The 24,287-nt window shown below is 52.6% G+C and overlaps 1 protein-coding gene across 2 annotated transcripts in view; it reads left to right on the plus strand.

Moving 5' to 3' along the window:
* The window catches only part of ZNF407 (zinc finger protein 407), a 417,847-nt gene extending 404,221 nt beyond the window's left edge, over positions 1-13,626 (plus strand). For both annotated transcript variants that reach the window (XM_068563714.1, XM_068563715.1), the window contains exon 9: positions 12,206-13,626. In XM_068563714.1, coding sequence (XP_068419815.1) covers positions 12,206-13,539 — 1,334 coding nt within the window. In that variant the 3' untranslated portion in view covers positions 13,540-13,626. The remainder of the gene's footprint in view (positions 1-12,205) is intronic.
* The last annotated feature ends 10,661 nt before the right edge of the window (positions 13,627-24,287 follow it).

Here is a 24,287-nt window from a genome sequence, read left to right on the forward strand (position 1 = left end):
TTCCCCCTTGACTTACATTTTACTGATCTGTGCTCTCACGCTCCCAGTCATTAAGCTGCAGTCTAAGGGGGTAAGTTAACTAGTACCTGGCCGAGGACGGAAACACGTTAAAATGCTGTGATGGGCAGAGCCGCCGGGCCAGCGTCACACGGACAGCCCCGCGGCTCTGTGTCCTGAGCAGCCTCCGTCCAGGCTCAGGGAGCAGGAACTGGAGTCTCAGGCTTTTCTGCTGTTACAGGAGACAGTGTTTAAGTTCTTGCTTGACTGATTTCCTTGAAGTCAAAGTGGAAACAGTTGCCCCTGCCGTCCCGAATGCCCCGCGTCCCCCATAGCGGCGCAGTGCACCGCTTGCTGGAGGGTCAGAAAGCGCCCGGGACCTGGTCCTTGTCTGGGGACCTTGCGGCCCAGACAGTGGCGAGGGGAGGGGGAGCGGCTCAGGATGTGAACTGAAGCGGAGGGGCGCTGTGCTCCGTACGAGGGCAGAGTCCACAGGGAAAGCCCGGGGCTGTTCCACGTGAACCTTCCACCTCTGCCCCACGGCCACCGCTGCCTTCTCTTCCTTCCCACCTCCTTCAGTCCATTCCGAGCCCGGCCCACCCCGTGTGATCCCCGGCCCACAAAGGTGCTCACAGGCTGATCACGTGGGGGGGCGCTCCCGTCCTGCAGCCCAGTGCCCGCCCGCCCTCCTGCCCCCATGGGGGCCCTGCCCTCCCGGCCCTCATCTGCGTCATCTGCTCCACCAGCAGGTGTGGAAACCCCTGGTGCTGTCGGGCAAGGCGCTGGCGCAACACGGAGCCTCGAGGTCCCTTCCCACGCTAGGTGGATGTTCGGGGGGAGGAAGCAGAGCTGAACAGAAAAGGAGCAGGGGAGCGAGCACAGGGTCACAGCTTGTGTGCAGGAATGAGCAGCAGAGACGTGCAAGCCGCAGCTCCCTTTGACGGGTCTGTCCAGGCCCCCCCCCCAGGCCCTCCCCATTTTCTGTCCCCACTGAAACTTCGCACGTGCCCTGCCCTCCTCTCTTATTCGTCTCCTGCACCTCGGCCCCTGCGAGGCCTCCAGATGAGGCCCCTCGCGTTGAACACCTTTGCTAGACACAGTCCTGCAGTCTCAGCACGACTCGTTCCCAAGAACACAGATGCGATCATGTCACTTCCTTGCTTCACTTTCTTCAGTGCCCTCCTGTCACCATCAGATACCCAAAGTCACACGCTTGGGCCCTGCAGGATCTGACGAGGCCCGCCGTTTCACTCTGTCCCTCTGTCGTCCCGCCATGCTAAGATTTTGTAGCCAAGCCACACCACTGGCTGGCTTTGATGTATGCTTAGAATGGCGTGGGGTTCTCACCACTGTTTCTTTCACTTCCCGACAAATTCCTACTCAGCCTTCAAGACCCAGGTGTCAGTGAGTACTTTCCTGATCCCTAGCCTAGGCCAAGTGAGTTCTTCTTTCTTTGAAGGCATAGCTATTTGTATGTTATCTAGTTACTTTATATTTTATTTATTGTAATTATCTGTCATACCAGTATCTTCAAATAGATTATTCATTCCTTAAAAAGTTCACGTTTGCCTTACTGATGTAAGGGATTAAATACAGGAATTTAGCCTCAACGTTAATATTTATATTAATAATATTGTTGAATAAATAATTAAGAAAATGATCTGAAATACCCAAGTTCCTGAATTGGAACATCCAGCAAATTTAAGTTAGTAATATAAGTGGAACTAAGGCCTTAGAATACCTAGAGATTTAAGGATTAGTCTTAGTGGATAAGTGAGAATTTACCACGGAACACTGTGTTTCCTCGCTGGTTTTGAATTCTCTTGAAGGCTTTCACCTGCTCGGCTGTGCCTTGCTGTCCTGGTAAAATCAAGGGTGAGTAATCGCCCATCTTCCTTTGATGACTCAGCATCTTTCAATGCCCAGGTCTGTTATTTGGGAGATGCTTTCTCGCTGTCCAATTCAGTTCGTAATGATGTGGAAATTGTGCTGAAAGTATACTCACCCTAGAGCTTTTTGAGAAATGCCTGTTAGGGATTGGTGTTAGGTCCCCGACATCGTTTGTCTGGTGGCCGTGTGTCTGCCAATCGGAGAGCAACCTCGAACTCTCCTTAAACAGGGCTGCCCGCTTAACAAAGCCTTTGAGCCCCTTAGCGAACCAGTGATGTTTCAGAGAGATGGTTTTCAGGTTCTCCTCCGGATGCACCGAAGGAATCGTGTGCTGCTGTGCGCATCCCTGTTCCCCTGGTGGGACTCTCGCCTCACTGGATAGGAACCCTGGTTCAGAACCTGCACCAGGGAGATTTGCTGGAGGACTTTACAGGTGCCGTGCGCCACTGCTGAGACCCCGGGGCACAAAGCGCCACCTCTAGACACGTGACAGCAGCTACGTGTCCTGCTGCGGTGCTGGCGTCCCACCGTGCACCCATCCACTCAGCTGCCCTGTGCTTTCAAAGGGTCCCTGACCCCTCCCTGCCCCTCGGGAGTACCGCCCGGCAGGAGCGGGGCAGCTGCTGGCGCCTGGCACGTCCATGTCATGGACCTGAGATTTCAACTGCTGGTGTTTCAGCCAGTGTTTCAATTTGTAAGTTTATTTTCATTCATTCCACTCATTTCAAAGCGAGGGTTCAAGCCTCAAAATTTGTCTTCTGTTTGATATTTTTAAATCAGTTGTAACGTTTGTTATCCCAGGCATATAAATATTCTGCAATTTTAACGGAGGAGTTTAACTTAGGTATTTAGGAAGATGTTCAAAATAATGATGGTAGAATTCACCGGCTCAGAAGAAAATATACCATTGTTTTCCACCTTGACCAGTTGTCTCCCCACCCCGACCCTGCCTCCGTCCCGTCCTCACTGCAGAGAAGGCCGAGTGCCGGGTGGGCCAGCCTTAGACCAGGACAGCACCCAGCGCCCCCGAGTCAGCCTGGTGGACCCCGGGAAGGACAGGCCTGCAACCACTGCTCACTCGAGCTTTCACGGACTCGAGTCAGCGTTGACTCTGCTTGTCTTAGAGCTCAGTGGTCAGGTCCTCACTGCCGGACCTTCCTCGGCACCTGCCGCCCACACCTGGGCGCCGGCGCCCCGTGTTCTCGCTCTCCAGACTCAGGGTGTCTGCTGTCGTCAGAGCCCATCCTCGGGGGCAGGTCCCAGCCACGAGATGCTCAGGGCGCCCTCTCCCACAGCAGCCTAACGGGAAGGCAGCAGCCGCGTGCCCAGAGCAGATGATTGGTGTAGTACATGGAGAAGAAGCGCGCGTCTTTCTGAGTGTGCCGGCGCTGCCGCCGCTCGGCCGTGAGCAGATGCGGGGCCTCCGGAAGCGCTGCCGATGGTTAAAGTACTAACAGTGAGCTCTGCCCGGCTGCAGGTCCCGCGTACTGTAAATTTGATTTTAATGGTGCCTCTGTGCTGTGACTGAGGAGTGGTTTGCTTTTTACCTTCATACAAAAGTGTCTACGATGGAGACAGACGTCAGCTACCTCTCATTTCCTCAGCAGAGATAGGAAGATACTATGAAACACGGGAAATCTGAACCTGCCTCCAAAAGGGAATGTGATTTTTTTATAGGGTTTGCCAGAGAAACAAAGGAGGCCAGTTTAATCTGCTGTTGGCCTGTGAAGTCAGCCTTGTTAGCGGAGGCCCACTAACGGCCTGGCTGGGCTTCTTAGTTGCATAATTTTACCTCTTAAGTGTGCGTAACAGTTACAACTTTTGAAAACTAGGCCTTGTCTCCTAATATTGCGTTATCTGTATGGGGAGTTTTATAAGCGGTCAGAGGACATTTAGGAAAAGATCGTCGGGCTTCCTAATTTTCTGATTCCGTAACTCCAAAAAGAATGTCAGTGCTAGTCTAAGTTAACATCTTTAAGTCAAACGGAGGCAGCCTTGCAGTAAACAGACAGGGCTGCTATTTATCTGGAGTCTTCGAAGGCCTTCAGAAATGCTGCTGGCCTAAAATTCCACTGCTTGTTCAAGCCCCCAAGCTCCCCAAATGCAAGTGTGTGCGGCGCAGTTTACCTTTCATCAGCTGGCACCACGGGCACGAGACAGGTGAGGTCGGAGGCGCAGGGTGAGAGCCGCGCGCTGGGGAAGCCCACGAGTGTCCCAGATGGGCTCCCCCATGGTGGCCAGGGCCCACCGTGACCCCCAGAATGAATGCAGGATGCCAGGTGCACCGACACACACAGCCCCCGCCCTCCCTAGCTTGTTCAAGGCATCTGAGCGCTTTCTGCTAGTAAACCAACTGGCTGTTTTAAGAAGTGCTCTTTGTGGGTAAATGACGAGATCAGGGCACCTTACCTTCTAACTTTAGTCACGTTTTGTCACATTCGTGAAGCATGATGACACTATTTCTGTCACGAGTCAAATTTCCGAAGTTCTGTGGTCACATCCTGATGGACAGGCCTCGGCAGGGGCAGAGAAACAGTTCACGTGCCGTCCCCACGGCACCGTCCCCAGGAGCCTGTCAAGGTGACCTTAAAGGACCCATCTTCCTGAGTGAGATTTGTGTCTGTGATTCCCATTAGATCTTCATGCAGGGGAGTGATAATAGATACCCAAGGGTCTGATATAATACAAAATTTCTTAGGGTTTGTGACTTTAAAGGTAAAATATTGTCTTTTACTCTTTGTCACTCTTCAGTGCCCGTGGAAATACCGAGGCCCGTGGAGACCCTCCACGCAAAGTTAGAAACCTGGCCGGTTCTGCATTTCCAACTTGACATTAAGTTTATTCTTGGTTTTTCCTGGATATCTTAGAATTTCTTTCAGGGGTCTTATCTGGTTGTCTTTGATTGCTACCAGTCCTAAGTGTACTACTAGTGATAACTGAGGGAAAAAGGACTAAGGCTTTTGTTACCTAAATCTGGGTCCTGCCTTATCGTACATCTTCCTTCAGTAAAAATCGCACGGGGTGTCTTATAAAACTGTATGTTTGAACCTATGTGAAAGCTTCTCAGAAATGATGTGGACTTCAGTTAATTTTCCACAGAAAAATAATTTTCCTCATCTCTTCTTATAACATAATGGCCTTCATGAAATTAAGGACAGAGCGATGACTTTTACTATAACTCTCTAACACAGACTGTTGTGCTTATTTGTGGCATGAAGCAGATACTTACCAAAATTATTTATAGGGTTGTCGTGTATTTAACACATCCTTAGGCCAGTGCACAGCAGTGTAGGTTTCAGAATGACCAGCACAGGCCTGTGCTCTGAAATAAATCTCACTGGTATAGCCACCACATTTAACAAGCATGCCAAAATCGGAAGATAATTTTAATTTTGTGTCTCCAGTAACCTCAATATTTCTTATTTGTGTGTGAATTTTATTAACATTGACCAGAATGCACTTCTAACCCTTGAAAATAATAGACGTAAGGTACTGACCGTCCTTTGTTATCTCTCAAAAAAAAAAAGAAAAAGATGGTGAAATTGTCATTTTGGCCCACAGCCCACTACGATCCTGGACCACACTGGCTGTGATCGTCTTTCCCGAACGACTTGGTCGGGGTTTTCTGCAGGGATGCCAGGGTGCAGAGCATTCTGTGTGGGGAGCATCGGGCACTTCTTCAAGCCTGGGCTGCAGGGGGCGCTCGTGGGGGGCTTCCTGCAGGAATACCGGAATACCGGTTATTATTATTGTCCAAAAAAATGAATACATTATAGAGCAGTTATTGACATCAATTTGACTGGCTATACTGTTGGTGACTGCCATTATAAGAATAATTTATTCCCTGCTTGGAAATTTCTAAAAGGTTTATATTTCATTGAATTTTGTCATTTTTCCTGCTTTCACTTGAGAAACTTAGAAGCTTTTGTGACGTTAAAATACGCCTCTAATTTATTAGCCTAATCTGTTAATATTGTTTCATTTTAATAGACATTAAGTGTGATTGTGTAACATTCTTGTTAAAATTACATCTTAAAACTGAAGTTGCGGAAAATTGTATGTGGCTTAAGAATCACAGTGTCATGTGTGCCCCAAATTTTTATCCAAAAGGCATTACTTTTTTACTTGCATCATATTCGAGGTGCTTTAATTATGACGGTGAGGCAGCCTAGCGTTTTCAAGCTTAGGACGCTCCCTAAATATAAAATCTAAAACACACACGGTGTCTGAGACGTAACCTAGCAGTGTATAAACATGTAATACCGTTTCAGGAGTAGCTGAGAAATGTAAAATAAATGCTGGCTGGTGGCAGCAGAGTGGCTCACATCGGATATTAGCACAGGCTTCCCCGGCGTGGTCGACATTTCAGCCACACAAGTCCTTTTAATGCCATCTTTATCTGCTAGGCGATGCATGAAATCTACTTTCGGTTTTAGAACTGCTCATGACCTTTGACCCCTTTAGTGGAGACACAATGTGACCTTTCTATTGTCATCAGCTTTCATTCTCCTGAAAACTCTATGAATTTTTATTACAAGTTTTTTTTTAAGCCAAGCTGAGTCTTCAACAAATTACTTGACACAGATGAGATGAAGCCGTTGAGGTGGGTGAGCGGAGGTGTGCAGCCCGCGTGCGCGCCGCCAAGGAGCCCGGCCTCTGTCCTGCGGTGTCATACACCAGTGACTGCTGAGCCTCCTATTGGGCAAATACATCATTTTATGGAACATTGATTGTTCTATAAACCCAATGGAGTATTATGCTCCGTGATCAAACCATTTAGATTGTGTATAGAGCACAGAAAATGCCATATTCAGGATGGTGCTAAAAGTGCCATTTGTGTATTTTATGGATGTCATTACAGGGGAAACTTCTCTCTGTAGGCCCTGTTTACTGCAAAATTTTTTAGTCTGTAATGACACTTTTCATTCACAATGTATGCCTTCAAGAGAGGGGGCCTTGTTTTATTTGTTTCATTTGAGTTTACTGCACAAATTCTGTACATTTTAATTAAATGTAAGCTTAACAAAAGCATAAGGTATTTATTCTGTGAGAAAAAAATGATGACAGTAACGAAAGAATAACACACACACACAAAAAGGAAGTAGTCAGGTACTAAACCCTATCTGTAGCTTCCCAGCAGCTCGGCAGACAGCAGAACAGAGCCATTAGCGCGGTTCGGGGGAGCGTGAGTCTGTAGCTTAACCCCTCCGCTCCTGCGTGACGGAGCTTGTGTTTTCCGCTCTGGAGATGTTCTCTTCAAAGGGGACAGGTGAGAAGGAACTGAGCGCCACAATAATCTTGTGGAGAAGTGAGCCTAATTAGAAAGCACCGCCCTGAAAACAGGTCCTCAAACCGCGCCCCCCCGAAAAGAACTCTTTTCATTTCAACCGAGTTGTAAACTTTCAATGCGTTGAGCTATGGGAAGGCAGTAAAATACCTCTGTACTCATGAAAGAAAGCAAACAAGCAGTGAGTTGGGATTTCATACACAGGCACAAGGCTGCATTTTACCTGCATTTGCACCTTCTACACAAAGCTACTTATTGTCCTATGGGAAACAGATCCAAAAAAGACTGATTTAGACACATCATTTGATTAGCTACTATTAGCATACTGAAATCCCACGTTGTCTTTGAAAACTGTCAAGTGTAATATAAATAACATGTTGATTATCGTGCTTCATTAAAGATTTGCGCAATTTTGGAGCAGTAACAGTGACTAAGCAGTTAAGGATAAAATCTGTACAAACTTGCTGTGTTCCAGGTATTGTATCCATTTGGCCATTTGCATTAGTGAGCATTACAGTTCATATTTACTAGAAAGATCTCAAAAATTGAAGTTCATGTGCCCAGTAAATTCTTGGTCATAGCCCGGTCAGAATGTAAAGTTACAGAAGAGATTCACATTAGTTTAAATGACACTTGAACTTCTACATAGCTCAACATTAATTCATTATGGGCGAAATGGAAGAGTCTTCAGTGGGTGAATCTTTTTCAATCTGATTGAGGCTGTTACATTTTATAGGTGCTATTTTTCAAAGCAGTACCGACAGCACTCGAAGTTATTAAATTGCTGAATCAAAGATAGACCTGCACTCACATTTATGAACCGCGATGGGCTCACTGGGCTCAGGCTGAGCCGAGGTGAAGATGTTGTCGAGCTTTGTCACACCCCATCGCGGCAGCAGTATTTACCCACGTAGTTCACTTAATGGTCTGGAAGTGGCTTAACCCACCTCCGGATTCAAATACAGTCAGTAAGTAGTTCAGAATGGCATAATTATCAGTGCTGCACGGGATTCAGAGGATAATTCTACAGCCAAGAGGTTTCGCGTCCAGTTGCAGACTGAAGAAGGGAATTGCCTGGACTCAAGCCTGTAGCGTTTCCCTCAGAGAATACCAAAGAGCAGGGTATTTGTTCTCTCCCAGCTACAGTAGTTCCTCCTCTTCTAATGTAAGGGCAGTGATCGGTTAGGGACGGGGGAGGGTGATTTGAAGGCTGTCTTCTTTATGTTTTGTATCCATGTTTCTTTTTTTCTCCCAGACTCTAAACTGAGAATGACCTTGGATTTAGAGAATGGGCAGAAGCGAACTGGATCAGGTTCAGAGTGTAACGAAGGCACGGGGAACGTTCCATCCATGGCAGAAAAGTAGAGGGAAGGGGAGGAGTTGCAGGCGTAGCAGAGGAAGACGTTGGCAAGTATGGTAGGCAGGAGCTCTTGGGGTCCCAGCAGGTGGCAACTTGAGCAGAGATGGCGACACCCACCAGGGGAGACCCAGGCCTATGTGGAGGGGTGAACTCAGCGAGCCCGCGGAGCGCCTCACCCATCGGGCAGGCCTTCTACTCCTACGCTGAGCCCTGTTCTGACCTCTTTGACAAGAGAGGGTTCAGAAAATGCCCACACGATTAGGTTAAAGCATACGGACCACAGGTGATTCAGCCCTTTTCTTCTAGGGTCTGAGTGGTTTAACCTGATCTCATGCTTATCTTCTGAACTCTGACCCTCCTGAGGGTCCCATGGTGAAGGGGGTGTTTTCCTTTTGTAAAGCAGAGGGTCACGGGGAGGTGGAGGGGATATCTCTAAGGCAGGCACATCCCTGGGCAGGTGAGTTTAGACACACTGGGCTGAGTCCCTAAAACTCTCCATCCGCTCACATAACCTTGGGCCAGTCTGCAGAGCCCCTGGGGTAGGATTCCCAGTGTGGGGACTGCTGCCCTGTGCCATCGACCGCCTGGCACCCCACAGTGGGTGCTCGGTGGCTGCTTGCCACTGAACACCTCAGCCAGAGCTGGCTGGGAGCCTGCTTGCGTGGTCCCCATTGTCCGCCCCCTTTCTTAGGAGGGTAAACAAGAGAAAGCCATAGTCAGGGAGATCATTTAGCTGGAATCGGCAACATTTGGGACTGTCCTCTGGGAAGGTTTGAACAGCTTTTAAGATGTGATGGTAGGGACTTCCCTGGCAATCCAGTGGTTAAGACTCCGAGCTTCCACTGCAGGGTGCATGGGTTCGATCCCTGGATGGGGAACTAAGATCCCACATGCTGCAGCAAAATAAAAAAAAAAAAAAGGTTTATGTTGGCCTGGTTGGTGAGGGCGCAGCTGGGCCTGGTTCACCCGCCGCTGTCCGTGCAGCCCTGAGCAGCGTCTGCTGGGCCCAGTGTTCCGCATTCTCTGAATGAGCAAACAGGATTTTCTGCTCCTGGAGGTGGTCCCATTGACCCACAGGTCTTTTCCTGACCGCAGAGTCTATGGTTCCATGAGCTTTCTAAGATTCACACTATAGAGAGCTCTCTGAGAAAGAATAAATGTTAATCGTTCCTAATCTTTGCTTACAAAAATGGATTACTTATACATTTCACTTCCTCACTGGCAATCAGAGCCTCGAGGCTGAAAGTACATGGTGGACAGAGAATCAGTCCCGAGGACGCACCCCAAGCTTTGCCCCCGCTGACTCCGCAGCACAGGGCCCCGGGAGACCCCGTGGCTCCCTCACCCCGACCGAGTGGGAGGCTCCCTCTGGCCTCAAGAGTTAAGGGGGATGCAGTGGCTTGACTTCCTGAGACTTCTGACCTGTGACCCTGTGGACACAGAACATGAAACGTCCCAGCACACACAGAATGGGCCGGGAGTTTGCATTTTTATAACTTCACACATGATTCGCAATCTGGGACCGCTGCCTACAGTCTGGATGAGAGCCCGCTGTGTCCTCTTGGTAAATATGATTTAACAGCTTCTGTGGTTCCTGCCTGAGATGCTGTACCCGCTGAAAGGCAGGCCTTGTCTGGGTCTTTGCTTAAAGTGGACTCTGTATTGAAAGAAATGCTTTCTTACAGACTGGCACCAACACAGTAAGCAAAATCGTTGTCTTACGTTCAAGGGATGTTAGCAATAATAATCTAATAATTCTTAATCCTTTTTTCTCCTTTGGTAAGGGTAAAGTGTGCTTTTTTTAAAAAAAAGGACCTACATGAGGGAGAGTAAAGTGGAATATTTTTAAAAAGCGGTTGCCATTGAGATAAAGAAATACTATAGATCATTTAGACATCATTCTCTTACTTAGGAGGGAAGGAGGCAGTAATAAGAAACTGATAGAAAATTAAGGACTTAAGGGAGAAAATAGGAACTCTGTTTAAACTCTGTCTTTTTTATGAAAACAGAAACAATTTTCACTCATACTTTCCCCGTCGAGTTATTAAACAGGCATCACCTGTGTCACAGGTGGCACTGGGGGCCAGGTGTGCACACACCCTGCCGTCCTCAGCACCCGCCCCTGCCTCTCACCCTCCCCGCATCCTTCCTCTTCCACCCCGGGTTCTGGGGCCAGAGCCTCCTTTTTGTAACGGGAGACCAGCTCAGGCCTGCAGCCCCGGGATCTGTAAGATGGGCTTGAAACTCTCAGTGTGGCGGCAGCCGCAGGCCTCTCAGGGCTGCTGTGCCTTCCTGTACATGTCCAGACTACAGATGCAGACTGAGAGGGACAGTTGCTGTCTGATGGGACCGACCGTCGGGCTGAGGCCAGCAGCCTGCAGGTGCTCTCTCCCCAGTCCTGCCCTCCTCTGGGCTCTCCTGACCCCTGCATTTTGCATATGCCCTTGTCCCAAGGGCTTATCTCTGCATGTTCTGAAACAGTCACAGTGTTTTCACTAAGAGGAATTTGGGGCTAGTATTTATGATAATAAATGCTGTACCCTCTGTCACAGTTCTAAAACAGATGCACTCGTTTTACTTTCCTGCTTAAAAACATTCAACAGGTGTCTTCTCTCCACAGACTGTGGTCCAGATGCCTTAGTGCCTCCTGTCAGAAGAGGCCCGGAGAGCCTGGTGGGGGCCGAGCTATCTAATCCCCTAAAAGCCAGTCCAGCCCAACCCCCCGGCCCCCCAGACTCACCTCTGCTTGGCCCTGGGCTGCTCTGTCTCCAGGCTCTTCCCCTTCCCAGCCCCAAGGGAGAGCTTGAATATTCCTTTCCCTCCGGCTGGCTGGGGGCCTGAGTGTGTTTATTCTCTGCTGTAGTGCTTCTCACCTTACACGATATTTAAGTCATTCAACAAACGTGTCTTTGCTGAATGGTGGCTGCATGCCAGGCGCTTGGCCAAACGTCACAGCGACAGAGCGGCATCCGCGCTCGTGGCTGACGCGGCTGCGCACTGAGGTCTGGCCTGTCCGCCGCCCCTGAGCCCCGGCGGCGGAGCCCCTGCATCTGGGCTGGGCGCCCGGGGCTCCGCCCACAGGCCTCCCGGGGGACCACGCCTGGCGGGCCGGCCGCCTTTGCCCCCAGCCTAGCGCCCGACACCGAAGGTGAAACTCGTAGAGTTGTGTTTATCCAGGGCTTATTTATAAATTTAATATGCAGAGCTTTCATTCTTTTTGTCGAATAAACAAATAATACCGTAGCTAATATTTGGACATTAAAAACAAGATTTTCCCTTTGGGTTAGGAGATAACTGCTACTGACGGTTACTGGCCTGCACTCACCACCACCGACTGAGTATCTTGTTAGAAACGGCCGTAATGGAGGGGGCTCGACCGTATCCCTTCCCCAGGAGCTGACAAGCGAAGGGAGGCCGCTGAGATTGTATCAGGACGGTAGACCAGGGCTGTGGGCATCGCTCACTCACATCGCAGGCGTGCCCTGTGTCCGCTCCTAGCCGGGAGCACCCGTGTCAGGGTCCTCCGAGCGCCTGGCGCCGGCCCGAGGCCCTGAGGCTGGGAGCCGGCTGCCCTGAGCAGCGGAGGTGCTAAAGCGTCTGCGGAAGAACTGTCTTACTTTTAAGCCTGAAAGTCATTCTTCTGGGCTCTAACTGGTCCCTGTCTCCCCTAGGCATTGTGTCCAAGTCCTACGAATGCCGTCTGAAGGGCCAGGGGGCCACGTTTGTGGAGACGGACAGCCCCTTCACGGCGGCCGCGCTGGCGGACGAGTCTCCGGCCAAGGACAGGCCCCTGCGGGGCAGCAGGCGGCCGGCGGCGCCGCCCGAGCCGGTGCAGCAGGTCATCATCATCCAGGGCTACGACGGGGACTTCGCCCTGGACGCCTCCGTGGAGGAGACGGCCGCGGCCACGCTGCAGACGCTGGCGCTGGCCGGCCAGGTGGCCCGGGTGGTGCACATCACGGAGGACGGGCAGGTCATCGCCGCGGGGCAGAGCGGGGCGCACGTGGGCGGCGTGGCGCCCGGGCCGGGGGTGCCGGAGCAGCTGGCAGACGGAGCCACGCAGGTGGTGGTCGTGGGGGCCCCGATGGAAGGCCACGGCATGGACGTGCCCCTCAGCCCCAGCGGGGCCGCGATTCAGCAGGTGACCAAGCAGGGGATTCTAGACCTGGCAGAGGCCGGCATCCCCCCGCCGGACACGGCCTCGGCCTTGGACGCCCTGCTGTGCGCGGTCACCGAGCTGGGAGGGGCGGAGGGCCGGGCCGCGGCCGAGGAGAAGGGCACGGCCGGCCCCAGAGACGTGCTGGTCCCGCTGCCAGGGCAGGCGGCGGACCCCGCCGCAGCTCCGGCCGAGGCCCGCGAGATCCACGTGTGCCACGACGTGCAGGACGGCGGCACCGCCCTGGAGCCCGCGGGGGCACTGAGCCGGGCGGTCCGGCCCGCGGCCCTGATCGCGTCGCAGGAGCGCGCCCAGCTGGCCTTCAGGAAGGTGGTGCAGGGCGTGCTGCAGTTCACAGTCTGCGACCCGGCCGCGGCCGGCCAGTTCATGAAGGACGGTGTCACGCAGGTCATCGTGAACGAGGAGGGCACCGTGCACATGCTGGCCCGGGAGGGCTCCCAGATCATCATGCAGGAGGCCCAGGCCCACGGCCAGCGCGTGGACTTGGCCGAGTCGGACGGCGAGATCTCGCAGATCATCGTGACCGAGGAGCTGGTCCAGGCCATGGTCCAGGAGTCCGGCGGCGGCTTTCCCGAGGGGGCGACTCATTACATCGTGACAGAACTGCCCCCGGGGGCGCAGGACGAGACGGGCGTGTACTCGCACACCGTGATAGAGACGGCCGGCTCTCAGGAGATCCTGCAGGCCGGGGCCGCGCTCAGCGCCGAGGCCGTGGTCCCCGGCGAAACGGAACAGCTGACGAGCATGGTCATATACACCCAGGAGGGCTCCCCGGCGGCCGCGGTCATCCAGAGCCAAAGGGAGAGCAGCGAACTCCACGAGGCTTGAGCCCGGAGCCTCGCCCCACCCCCGGCGCAGGGCAGACGCGGAGCGACCAGCACCCAAGGCGCGTGCTCCCTGCGCTCCATTTGCAAAGCCTTCGCGACAGTGACTGCGGCTGCCAGGGAGCGCGCACAGGCTCTGGGCCGGGCGATGTCCCTGCCGACCGCGCGCACGGGGCACGAGGACGCGCAGGGCGGGAGCCCGGCGCGTGTGGGGCGGGGCCGCCGGAGGCAGGTCTGCCTACTGTTCGGTTCTTCTGTCGATGCTCTTCCCTCGGTTCTGTCCGCTGTGCTGACGAGCAGCTAAGTGTTTTTCTCTTTCGTTCCCCCCACAAATGTTTTCCCGTTTCAGCTGTGGAAGGACTGTGCCCCAGCAGTGGCAGAGTGACAACAGTGTGTCTCATGGCTTGAGACTCGGCTGCCCTTGCAGTCCAGCATGTCGCTGTTTTAACATTTTATTACACGTTTGGTTAAAAATCGCAGCTACACGTATTGCCGTGTCGAAGCGGTCGGCTCCTCTTCATTTTTCTGGAAATTTTAGGACCGCAGCGTCCCCAAACCAAAGGCAGCCTGTTCATATCATGTATGGATTTCCTCCCTTCAGACATCTAGGTGTGGTCATCGCCCTGGTTGCTTCTGCTTAAAAGATTCCTTCTTAAGCCTACGGTTAAGAAAAGCCTTGGCATTTATATTCAGTTAAAATAAACCTTGGTTAAGAAAACCCAATGCTTCTAATTTTGACTTAGTTTCATACAATAAAGTATATGAAATGTGCACTCTGGAAAATATTGTTTGTATCAATATTTTTGCTTTTATAACAAATGTTTCTTAGCATTGATACCATATTCGCAGGATTTCTCTGCGGTTTCTGTCCCCGTGAAAGAGCTGACATCAAACATCAGTGATGGAGAGCCGTGCCCCACAGCCTCGGCCCCGGCTGGACTGTCTGTGCTTCGCTGTGGGATCATCGCAACTGTGGATGCGAGTTCATGGCCGGGTGACTCGTGTCTTGATACGACTGCTCCTTTTCCTTTTCCAAAATTGTAAAATCATCCCCTCCCCCAAATGCAAAGGTTGTTTTTGTTCTGTTTCTCTTTTCTTTGAAATAAAATCATAGCATTAAAAGATAATGATGACATTTTCTTTCCAGCAGCCAACCAATCAATGGGCAGCTGTAAAAACTGAAAAGAACTGGCCTGCGTCTGACACTCATTTCCCTTCCCCATCTGCCCACGTCGAGTGTGCTGGGTTCCGCCGGCCACCTCTGCAGCCCGGTGCCGTTTTCTCAATGTTTGGCACGTGGCCCAGTTAGAGTCTGGTGACAGTAACGTAGTCTATCATGGTTAGTATCTAAAAATTGAGAAGATCAGAAGGGAGAAGGAAGAGAAAATGGTACCGTTTTGGTCTAAATGGAAGTCCCGTTTACACCTTCCCTGAGAGGTGAGCTTGGAAACGAGCGTGGCTGGGTTGCTGAGCCGGCCACCCCTCCCCTGACCTCGTCCTCGGAGCCCTGAGTCCCACCCATCCGAGGGCACCTCCCTTGATACAGCTGCCCCTCCGACAAAATAAAAGGTAAAATTTCAAGTTTGACGCTGTGATTCAGAATTAGCTGGGTATGACTTGCTCCTGATGCTTAAAAACGGCAGGGCAGTTCCGCTCCTCTTCAACACCGTCTTAGGCAAACAGTGACAGCAGCAACTCCCGCGTGTTGTCGGGATGAAGGTGACCTTTACGAAGTGATGCCCCTCGCCAAGCTTCTCATACAAGTTTAAAAAAAAAAAATGGGGGGGGGGGATGTTTTTCAGTGAGAATATTTCTTCTTGATCATTCCTCCCTTAGCTGTAGCCTGCGGCCCTCGGCTTGGATGCTAATCCCTAGCCGCGCTGAGTGCTGTACGGCTAACCTTTCTGCCGCAGTCCTGGGTGTTGACACTGACATGCTGCAGTTTACCGTTTGTGATTTATTTAGGATAAATATGTCTCGGGTGGCATTTAATCCTTCATGAAACCAGTGTAGCCTGCAGTGTCAAACCAGCAATCACGTTGTATGCACAATGAAAAGAGCAGGCCCTTGCATAAAAAAATTGGGCCCAAGGTGTTTCAAGGCTCCGAAGGACTGCAGAGGATTCACTAAGCTCTGTGTCCTGTAATTACGTGTAGAGCCGGGTTAACGTGGGCTCCCCTTTCTCTCTCCCTACACAGCTGCTGGAATGTGAGGGGGTTGAAGAAGCACATACACAAGCGTGGGCCTCGGAATAATGAGGCGCAGCCGGGGGCGGTGCGGGCGCTCTCCCCGCAGCTCAGTTGTCTGCAAGGGACATGCGGCGAGCCTTAGCCTTCCTGGAGGTTGGGCTGGAGAAGACAGTAGAACCTTAAAGAAGTAAAAAGCAAAGCAACAGAAATATTTACTTGGAGACTGTAATCCAGAAGGAACACCTTTTTATTAAACTACAGCCAATTAAACGATTGTGCCTCCAGGACCCGTGGCGAGCAAGCCGGGACTCCCTGCCCGAATGAATCAGCCTACGGACGTGGGCAATGCTGCGTGCATGGTGGAGAGTCGCCGCAGCGCCGTCTCCGTACAAAGAAAGTTCTAGCCGCATAAGGTCACAAAGGAAGTGCGTGGCTCAGACAGGCATCCTTCCGGATGCCTCTGGCCTCACTGAACAGTTGGAGCCGAGCGGGGGAGGCTTCTCCCAGTCAAGTCCTACCCCACACAGCACCCAAGCAGACAGACCCACATCACCTGAGAGAGGCAAAGAACACTCCTCTTGCTTCTTGATTTGCTTTGAAGAACCCAGAAAATGTGATAAGATGCTGTCAGCGTAGCACTGAAAGTTCCATTCATTTATCAACTCAACCCAGACACGTGGACCCCAAGTCCTAGAAGACAGACCGGAGGAGCCTCAGTGGATCTTTGCTCAGTCACCGAACAGGTCATGCAGAAGACCCCGCGGAGGTCCAGGCCTGGCCCTGGCCACGCCCACCCGCGCCGCTCGAACCCACCACCCCTCTGAGCACCACCCCTCTGAGCCTAGTAGCACCGCGTCTAGGAAATCCTGTGACCAACCGGCAGCATTTGTATCTCTCGGTTCTATCAAATCTTTTGTTATCCCGAACATGAAACAATGGCATAAGGAAGGAACTGAAGTACCAGCTTAGACTCCTAACCCAGAGTAGGTGCTAGGAAGAAAATTAGGAAAGAAGAAAGGCCGGCCCTTCGTTGAGCAAACTACAAAAAGAGCCGTTAAGTTCTCACTCCTTTTACTGTTTAATATTAGCCCATCATTTAAGAGAGCGCACAGCGCACTTAAGCAACCGCCTCCTATTCCATCTTGCTGAAGAATACAATCCGTTTTCTGCTCCTCTAGGGTGATATCATTTTACATGAAGAAAAAAGTTCGCTCAGATGGCAGTTATACGTTTCGGAAGCACCTTCTAATCAGGGTTTGGTGATTCATTGTTAGCTTCAGCGGGCGATCCATCTGACATGTAACGGGAAAAAATTAGCAGCTGTCACTGCGTGATGAGTTAATTTCCTGATAGGCCTGACACTGAAAAGCCATTTGGAGACGTGGCAGCGGCTGATGGGAAAACCTGGCGCCGCTTTCCAATTGGAGACATAACGCAGGGCCGGGCCGGGCCGGGCCGGGCCGGCAGCGGCGGCGGCTGCGCGCGGTCCGAGTGTGGCCAGTGCGCAGGCGCCCTGCGCCCTCGCCCCGGGGCGGTGCCCGCATGCGCCCGCGAGCCCGCGGAAGGACCCGGCGCCGGGCGTTTTCACGCAGAGGGGGGCGCGCGATGGTCTCCTTTTGGTGGTCCCCTTGGCAGTTTTCATAATTGGAGGTCGGGCTTTCCACCGTGGGGTAATGGTGTGTCGCCATGAAAAGTAGCCCCGTGAAGTAAATATTGTGGCGACCCGGGAGGAGGGAGCGAAGGTGAGGCGGCAGCGGGCGGCCCAGGTGGCTCGCGGTCAGTGAACCCGGGACCCGGCCTCGCTCCAGGCCTGCACTTGAACTGCGCTTCCGCAGGGGCCCCATTTCCGGCCAACAAGTTGGGAGAAAACCCCGAACATTTTCTAGTACAAGGAAGATGGAAATTAGGAACAGAGAACTCAGTATAAGACCAACTTGTGTCACCAGGAGGGACTCGCATGGTCTTCGTGGGGGCAGGTACTTGAGGAAGAATTCGCGCGCAGGATTCTAGAATGGGGACCAGAGCTGTTGGCACCTGCGCCCGTCTGCGTGCCAGCAAAGCGACGAGTGCACAACGTTATGGAAATAAGGGGAAGTCACTTAATCACTGTTGCCTTCTTGGATTCTGGTCTGTAAAATCAGTGAAGCGGAGGCCCGGTGAGGAAGCTTCGTCTCGAGAAATAAGCATGAGATAGAGAACCTGGTGCCTCCAGCTCAGCCCAGGGTTCTGGTTTCTCCAGAGCAGTTGGACGCGGAGGGTGTGGGACAGCACAAGCCCGGCCAGGAGACGGACAGAACCACCTGTTCAATCACATGGTCACAAAGGCCCATTAGGAGAATTGAGTAAATCCATTATAAATCTCTCCGTCAAGGAATCTTTTACTTACTCCATGGCTCTGCGTTTTCAGTACCTTTTAATAAATTCTTTTAAAATGACCTAATTTCAACCTGACTTTCAGCATCATGAGAAGATAGCTTATCACCGGGATAAACAGGAGCCCATGGAACAGCCCACAGTGCCACTGCATTTCCAGTTCGCTCCAGAATGGCGCGCGTTACTCTTCAAATAACCTTGTAAGTAGAGGGATAAAAGCAACACAGAGTAAACGTTTGTGTTTTAATTTCCAAACTGGGTTCGTGTTTAGAGATGAGGAGCTTTACTCAGGCTTATCTGGGGCTGCCAGCTCCTCCAGGCGTGGGAAGCGGTCAGGGCAGTGTTGGCTGGGAGGGGGTCCCCTTAGCAGGATGGCCTTTGTCCTCTGGCCCTGCTGCTCCCCAAAGCCTCAGCAGACCTTCAGAGCCACCCTGACCCATCTGAAGATAGGGCCAGAGCCCGAAAGGAAATGCAACCGCCTGGCTGGGTCCACCTTCCGCCTCTGCCCCTGCGTCAGAGCTGCCCGATGTGGCCTGTTACGGAGCCTGGCTTTACAGCGAGGCACTTTCCTGCTAACGGTGGTGCAGTCACAGGCATCCTGCAAGCCGGTTTCTCGCCCTCATGGAGAAGAAGGGCCCGAGAGGCGAGGCTGGGCTCTGGCCACGACACAAGAGATGTTAACTGGAGCGCACCCCGTCCCCGAGGATGTGACTTCTGGGCAGGTGGGAAGTCGGGGCTGCCCACCTGCGCCCTGCCCTGTGCCCTTCACGGAGCTCAGGTGGCTTATCCTTTGTCTCTGCTTCCCCAACAGTGTCAGTTCAAGGGCAGGTCACCTTTGCCCTCAGCTACGAGTGCAGCCTGGGACACCGTGGGCCCTCAGCTGGTCATCGTGAGTGAGTGGGTAAATACACGAGTTCTCTATTGTGCGGTTTTCCTCATTTTCTAATTCGCCTTCCTTTCTGTTTTTTTTAGTCATAATTTTCTCAAATAACAAAAATCTTTGGCGCGAGTTGAGCAGTAGATGCAGTGTGAACAGAATTCTTATTGGTCCAGTGACTCAACACACATTTCTCTACTTATTTCCACCTTTTGCTGGGATTTCTTGATGAGGAACGTCCTGAGGCCAAACCTCATGACAAATACTGAGTTGAGTTCATGCATGGTCTTGTCATACATGTCAAGGTGACTTTTGAGCTTTTTGTCAACAGGAGTAGATGGCAGAAGATTTCCTCTTGGTTCATGATTACCGTAATCTTAAGGGAAGCATAACAGTCCGTGCCTGTGGCCTAACTGTGCTCTGTTCTTTTAAAATTAGAATTCTGTGCGCTTATCCGCATTTCTTGCTAGCCCTGAGGTCCTGGGCCAGAGCTATTTATTCCACCCATTATTCCTTCCTTGATGCCGGGAGAAGAAATCCTGGTGTTCTTGGTGGTCTTGAATGATCATGACTTTTCCTTTCCTGGAGGGGGATCTTTGCGGCGGCAGGACGTGCAGCCCCGACCGTGACCCTGCTCTTACACACAGCTGCATCCCTGATGCGGCCCGAGATGAAGCTGGTCCATCAGAGACCAGAGAGAAGCACCAAGAGGAGGGAAATAATACCAGGTTTCGCTGATTCCAGAAAGGCACACGGTCACACCTCAGTACCTCTGAAATCGGGAAGCTTCGATAGTGGCTTAGATCCAACCACACGTCTTTATGGAGCAGGTCTGAGGGGGAGAAGTCTTGGGGGATCCCTTGGGAGGAACAACAGGTATCCAGCAACCCCTGGCACTGAATTTCCAGTCACTTTTCATGGTCTAAGGAGGAAGGCTTATGCTCACAGCCGCGGATGCGTCCACATGGGGCGGGACACGGGCTGTCCCTTTGCCAGGGACCCGAGGGGTTCCACAGTGCAGTCCTAAGTGGGACAGCTCCAGTGTGGGTGGTGTCACAACTAGGGGTACGGGGTGCTGCTGGCGTCTAGTGAGTGGAGGCCAGGGAGGCTGCCGGAGCCCTGCGGAGCCGGGACAGCCCCGCTCAGACCGCCAGCAGAGGGCGCTGCCGTGGCTGGGAGGGCGACCCTGCCCCGAGTCGACGTGCTCCCTGCCGTTCTCTGCCCGCCAGGCCCTTGGCGTGGACCTTGGTGTAGCCTTGCCTCCAGCAAGAAGGCCTGCGCCCAGCTCGCCGGCCTGCTGGGTGCGTGTGTTCACAGGGTGGCCTGAGTCCTCCGAGGGGACAGGAGACCTGGGGTTGGACCCCTCGACACCCACCTACCGCCCTTGGGCCAGCCTCTCCTCTCCCTCTTCCGGCCGCGCTTTCCCGTTCCTCTGGAACGTTCCCTGGCCTTCCCTGCCTTGTGCACCTGCACACATCCAGGCCCCCGGCAGCGGGCTCCTCGCAGAGAGGACTCCCTCGCCCCGCCCAGAGTCTGGTGGACGGGGAGCAGGCAGCAGAAGCCCTGGTTCCCGCCCCACCATCTGAAGGCGGACGGTGACTTGCTGCTTCTTCCCTGAGCAGCTCCTGGGCAGCAGGTCTTTGAGGGTTCCCTGCCCTGCATCCAGGATGCTGACGAGAGGCACAACCCTGTGTCCTGGTCCCTGAGGTCAGTGTACTGGTGTCTCCCTTGGCACGTGGCGGCAGCGAGCGGCTCTCAGGTGCTGTGTGATCCAGGCGCTGATCCGGGCAGGTTTCCTCTGAAGGGACAGGCGTCAGGGGACTGCTGGTTCGTCTCGGCTTTCCCTGGATGCTTCTCTCCTCCATTTACTTCTCCACCTGCGAGAGCTGGAATCAGCTCACTGATGCGTGTTTCTGTGTTTTCCTCTCATGAGTGTGATTCGGGTTTTCCAGGCCCCAAGCCCACCCTGGGCCCCTCAATCCCAGAGGAAGGCCAGCCCCGGGATGCCGTGGTGGGGACTCCCCCAAGGGAGATGAAGGCGGAGCCGGTCCAGCCGGAGGCACGGGCCCCCGGGGTTGGGGTGAGGGCTGTCCAGGCTCAGGCCTGGGGAGGGCAGCTGGAGAGGCGGCCCAGACACCAGCGTCTCTCCTGAAACGGCCTCCTCTCCCCGGCCCCTCCCCTGAGGACCCCGTCGAGGGCAGGACTCCCGCTGGGAGGAGGCGCCCCCTAACCCACATGCGCCTTGAAGGCTGGGTTCTGCGCAAACCATCTTTGCGAAGGTCGTCATCGGTTTTCAGGCTCAGCAGCTGTGCCTTTGAAAGGGGAACAGCACGCTTGGGGGTCTTGGGTTCTGATGGAGGAGTCGTCCCAGGGGGTCCCTGGGAAGATGCAGCAACGGCCCAGGAGCAGTTCTGGGGTCACCGCGTGGCCTGTGGGTGGCCGTTGTGCCCCGTCCTGCCCCCTGCTCCCTTCTTCATTTTTCTGCACAGAAAGCTGGGCCCCCGCTCCTTCGGAGGCACAGCCAGCCCTACACCACACCCCAGCGTGTGGGACCCATGGGAGGGGGGCTCCCCAGGCGCCAGCACCCCTCGGAGGGGCAGCCTCGCGGGCAGGCGCGGGCAGAGGCCCGGGGCGTCGGGCTGTGTTCCTCAAGCTGTTCCCTCCCGACGTGTGCAAGTATACACGTTATCTATATATGTTATGCACCAGTAGTGTAACTGCACAAACATGAAAATAGAGCCGTTCAAGGAATGAAGGTAAACTGTGTTTTATTGCTTGGCTGACGGAAAAGGCTATATACTATCATTACATATTAGGGCAAAATTCCCCTTTTCAAAAAGTGGGTGTCAACGGATACTCGATAAGTTGGCCAGACCTCGAGCTACAGTGGTGTCGGCTGACACGGAGCTCGCAGCGCGAGGAGGAAGAGGGTGGGCTCAGCCCCGGGGCCCGCGTCACTGGGGCCGTCTCCAGCCCCTGGTCTGCAGTACAGTTCGTGAGGCTTAGCTTGGTGAAGACCACGACCCCTGATCTGGAGGCCACCAGGCCGGGCACGGGTGAGCTGCAGCGTGAGGCACTGCGCCCTCTGCTTTGTGGGCCTGGCTCTGCCCTCAGAACCTGTGACCGCAGGTGACAAGCTGCCCCGGTGAGGCGGCGTCCCCGTCCACGGGTTCTCTTTGATTTTTTAATAAAAACACATATCAGTAGAGGTGCTGGTATTTTCTTTCTGTACCCACTGGATCGTGGGCACCCACTCTGGTGACCCCCCCCCCCCCCGGCAAGCCCAGGTCCAGCGCCTCCCCTTCCGCTCTCGCCGCCCTTTGACCCTCAGCAGGTGCTGAGCCAGGAGCTGAGTTCCGTCGTGCTGAGCGTTCGCGGTCAGGAGAGGAGCCGGGGCTGGCGGCCTGTGGTCTTCCCCGCGCCTCCCCACCGCCAGGCAGCCGAGCCGGGGTCATTGGCAGGGGTCCCAGTGCACGCGGACTCCGTGAGGGGACCTCACAGCCTGGACTTCTTGGTCTCAGCTGGGCACGAGGACTGAACACAGACCCGCGTGTGTCCCCTGCCCCAGACCCGCAAGCGAGAGCCGAGGAACAGAAAGGTGAGATCCTACAAAGACGCAGGGAGTAAGAGCGGCGGGCAGGAGCAGAGGTGGAGATGGGCTTGAGGAAGGTGCGGGTGGGAGGGTGGAGCTAACGGAGGGAAGTGGAGGAAGCAGATCCTCGGCGCCAGCAGACGGGGGTCCCAGTCAGCAGGGGGCCGCTTGTGTTCCAGAATCAGGAGACGCTCGGGCATCCACGCTGCAGGTGGTGTGGCCTGACCTCCACAGCCAAGCAGCACCCCTCCCCCACTTCCTAATCCAGGGGTCAACTGGAAGCTTTTCTCCCAGAGGAATCCAACCGGGAAAGCTCTGGAGCTGGGCACACAGCAGGGACTGGGGGGTGCCGTGCGAGAAGTGGGATCAGGGGACATTCTGTATACTGAGAACCACCTCCCCAGTCTCGCCCCTGCTGGGCTCCGGTGCAGTGGAAACCAAATAAGTGACCCCTGCTAGACGACCAGAAGATTCTTTTCTGGAGAAACAGAATCACCCCAGAGAGAAGACCTCCATGGATAGATGTTGAAGGATTTCCCAGTGAAAAAACCAACGGCTATCAGATCACTCTGCGGAACTTCGTGCCGCACTCAAATATCGGCGAAAGGCCAAGGAGCAACATGAATCAAAAAGAAAAAAAAATAAGAAGGGGGAAAAGAAAGAAATTCAGCAGCAACATATTTAAAGGAGACTTCCAAAGCTGCAATTTGATAATAAGGGAATGCATGTTTCCATGAAATAATAACAAATGTCTGTATTTTTAAAAAGTAACAAGAAGAGAACGAGAAAGAACTCCAGGAAATTAAAAGCAAAGTAGATGCCATTTTAAAAGATTCATCAAAAGGTTGGAAGGAAACATCAGGAAAGCTCTCAGAAAGTGAGACCAAAAGACAAAGAAATTGAATATATAGACGATCCAACAAAGCACAAAGTTAAAATATCAATACGGGGGTATCTGAAACAGAGAAATTCTAGAAAGAGAAAATGGGGGAAACGAAAAGAAAGAAATTATCAAAGAATTAATCCAAGAAAATTTACCAGACTGAGGGATACGAGCTTTCAGCTTGAAAGACCCATTAAGTGCTTAGCAAAATGAATGAAGAGGACCATACTGGGCATATCAACATGGAATTTCAGAAGCCCAGAATAAGCAATACTGAAAGCTGTCAGAAAAAAATGAAAGATCACACAAAGGAAGTCAAAATGTCATCAGACTTCTAAAAACAACCCTGAATACTAGAAATCAAAAAAGGGATATCTTCAAACTCTTTAGGGAAAATTTTATTATCCAAGAAGAATTCTATATCCAGCTGAACTATCAATCAAGTATAATGGTACAATAAAGACATGTCAGATGTGTAATCTCTCCAAAGGTTTGCCTCCCGTGTGCCTTTTTGCATGAAGCTGCTGAAACGTATGCTCTTGCAGAAGGCAGATTCGTCTTGAGATTCAGGGACAGAAGATCAACCTAGGAGCAACAGAGGGAATTTCCAGGATTCTTATTAGAGCAGATAAAAGGAGGGCTCTAAGAAAAAAAGAACAGGAGTGATGGATGACTTGGTATATTCATTTGTATGGAAAATATGTTAAGAAAGTTTGGATAGTTTGGAAAGAATGAGTGACAGCATATTAAAAAATCTAAGCTGGTAAAAACAATGAGGTAATATTAATGCCGGTAAAAACTAAACAAGTGTATGAGAAAGAAAATCAAATCACCTGGT

This window comes from Eschrichtius robustus, chromosome 14 (assembly GCF_028021215.1).
Source record: "Eschrichtius robustus isolate mEscRob2 chromosome 14, mEscRob2.pri, whole genome shotgun sequence".
Classification (NCBI taxonomy): domain Eukaryota; kingdom Metazoa; phylum Chordata; class Mammalia; order Artiodactyla; family Eschrichtiidae; genus Eschrichtius; species Eschrichtius robustus.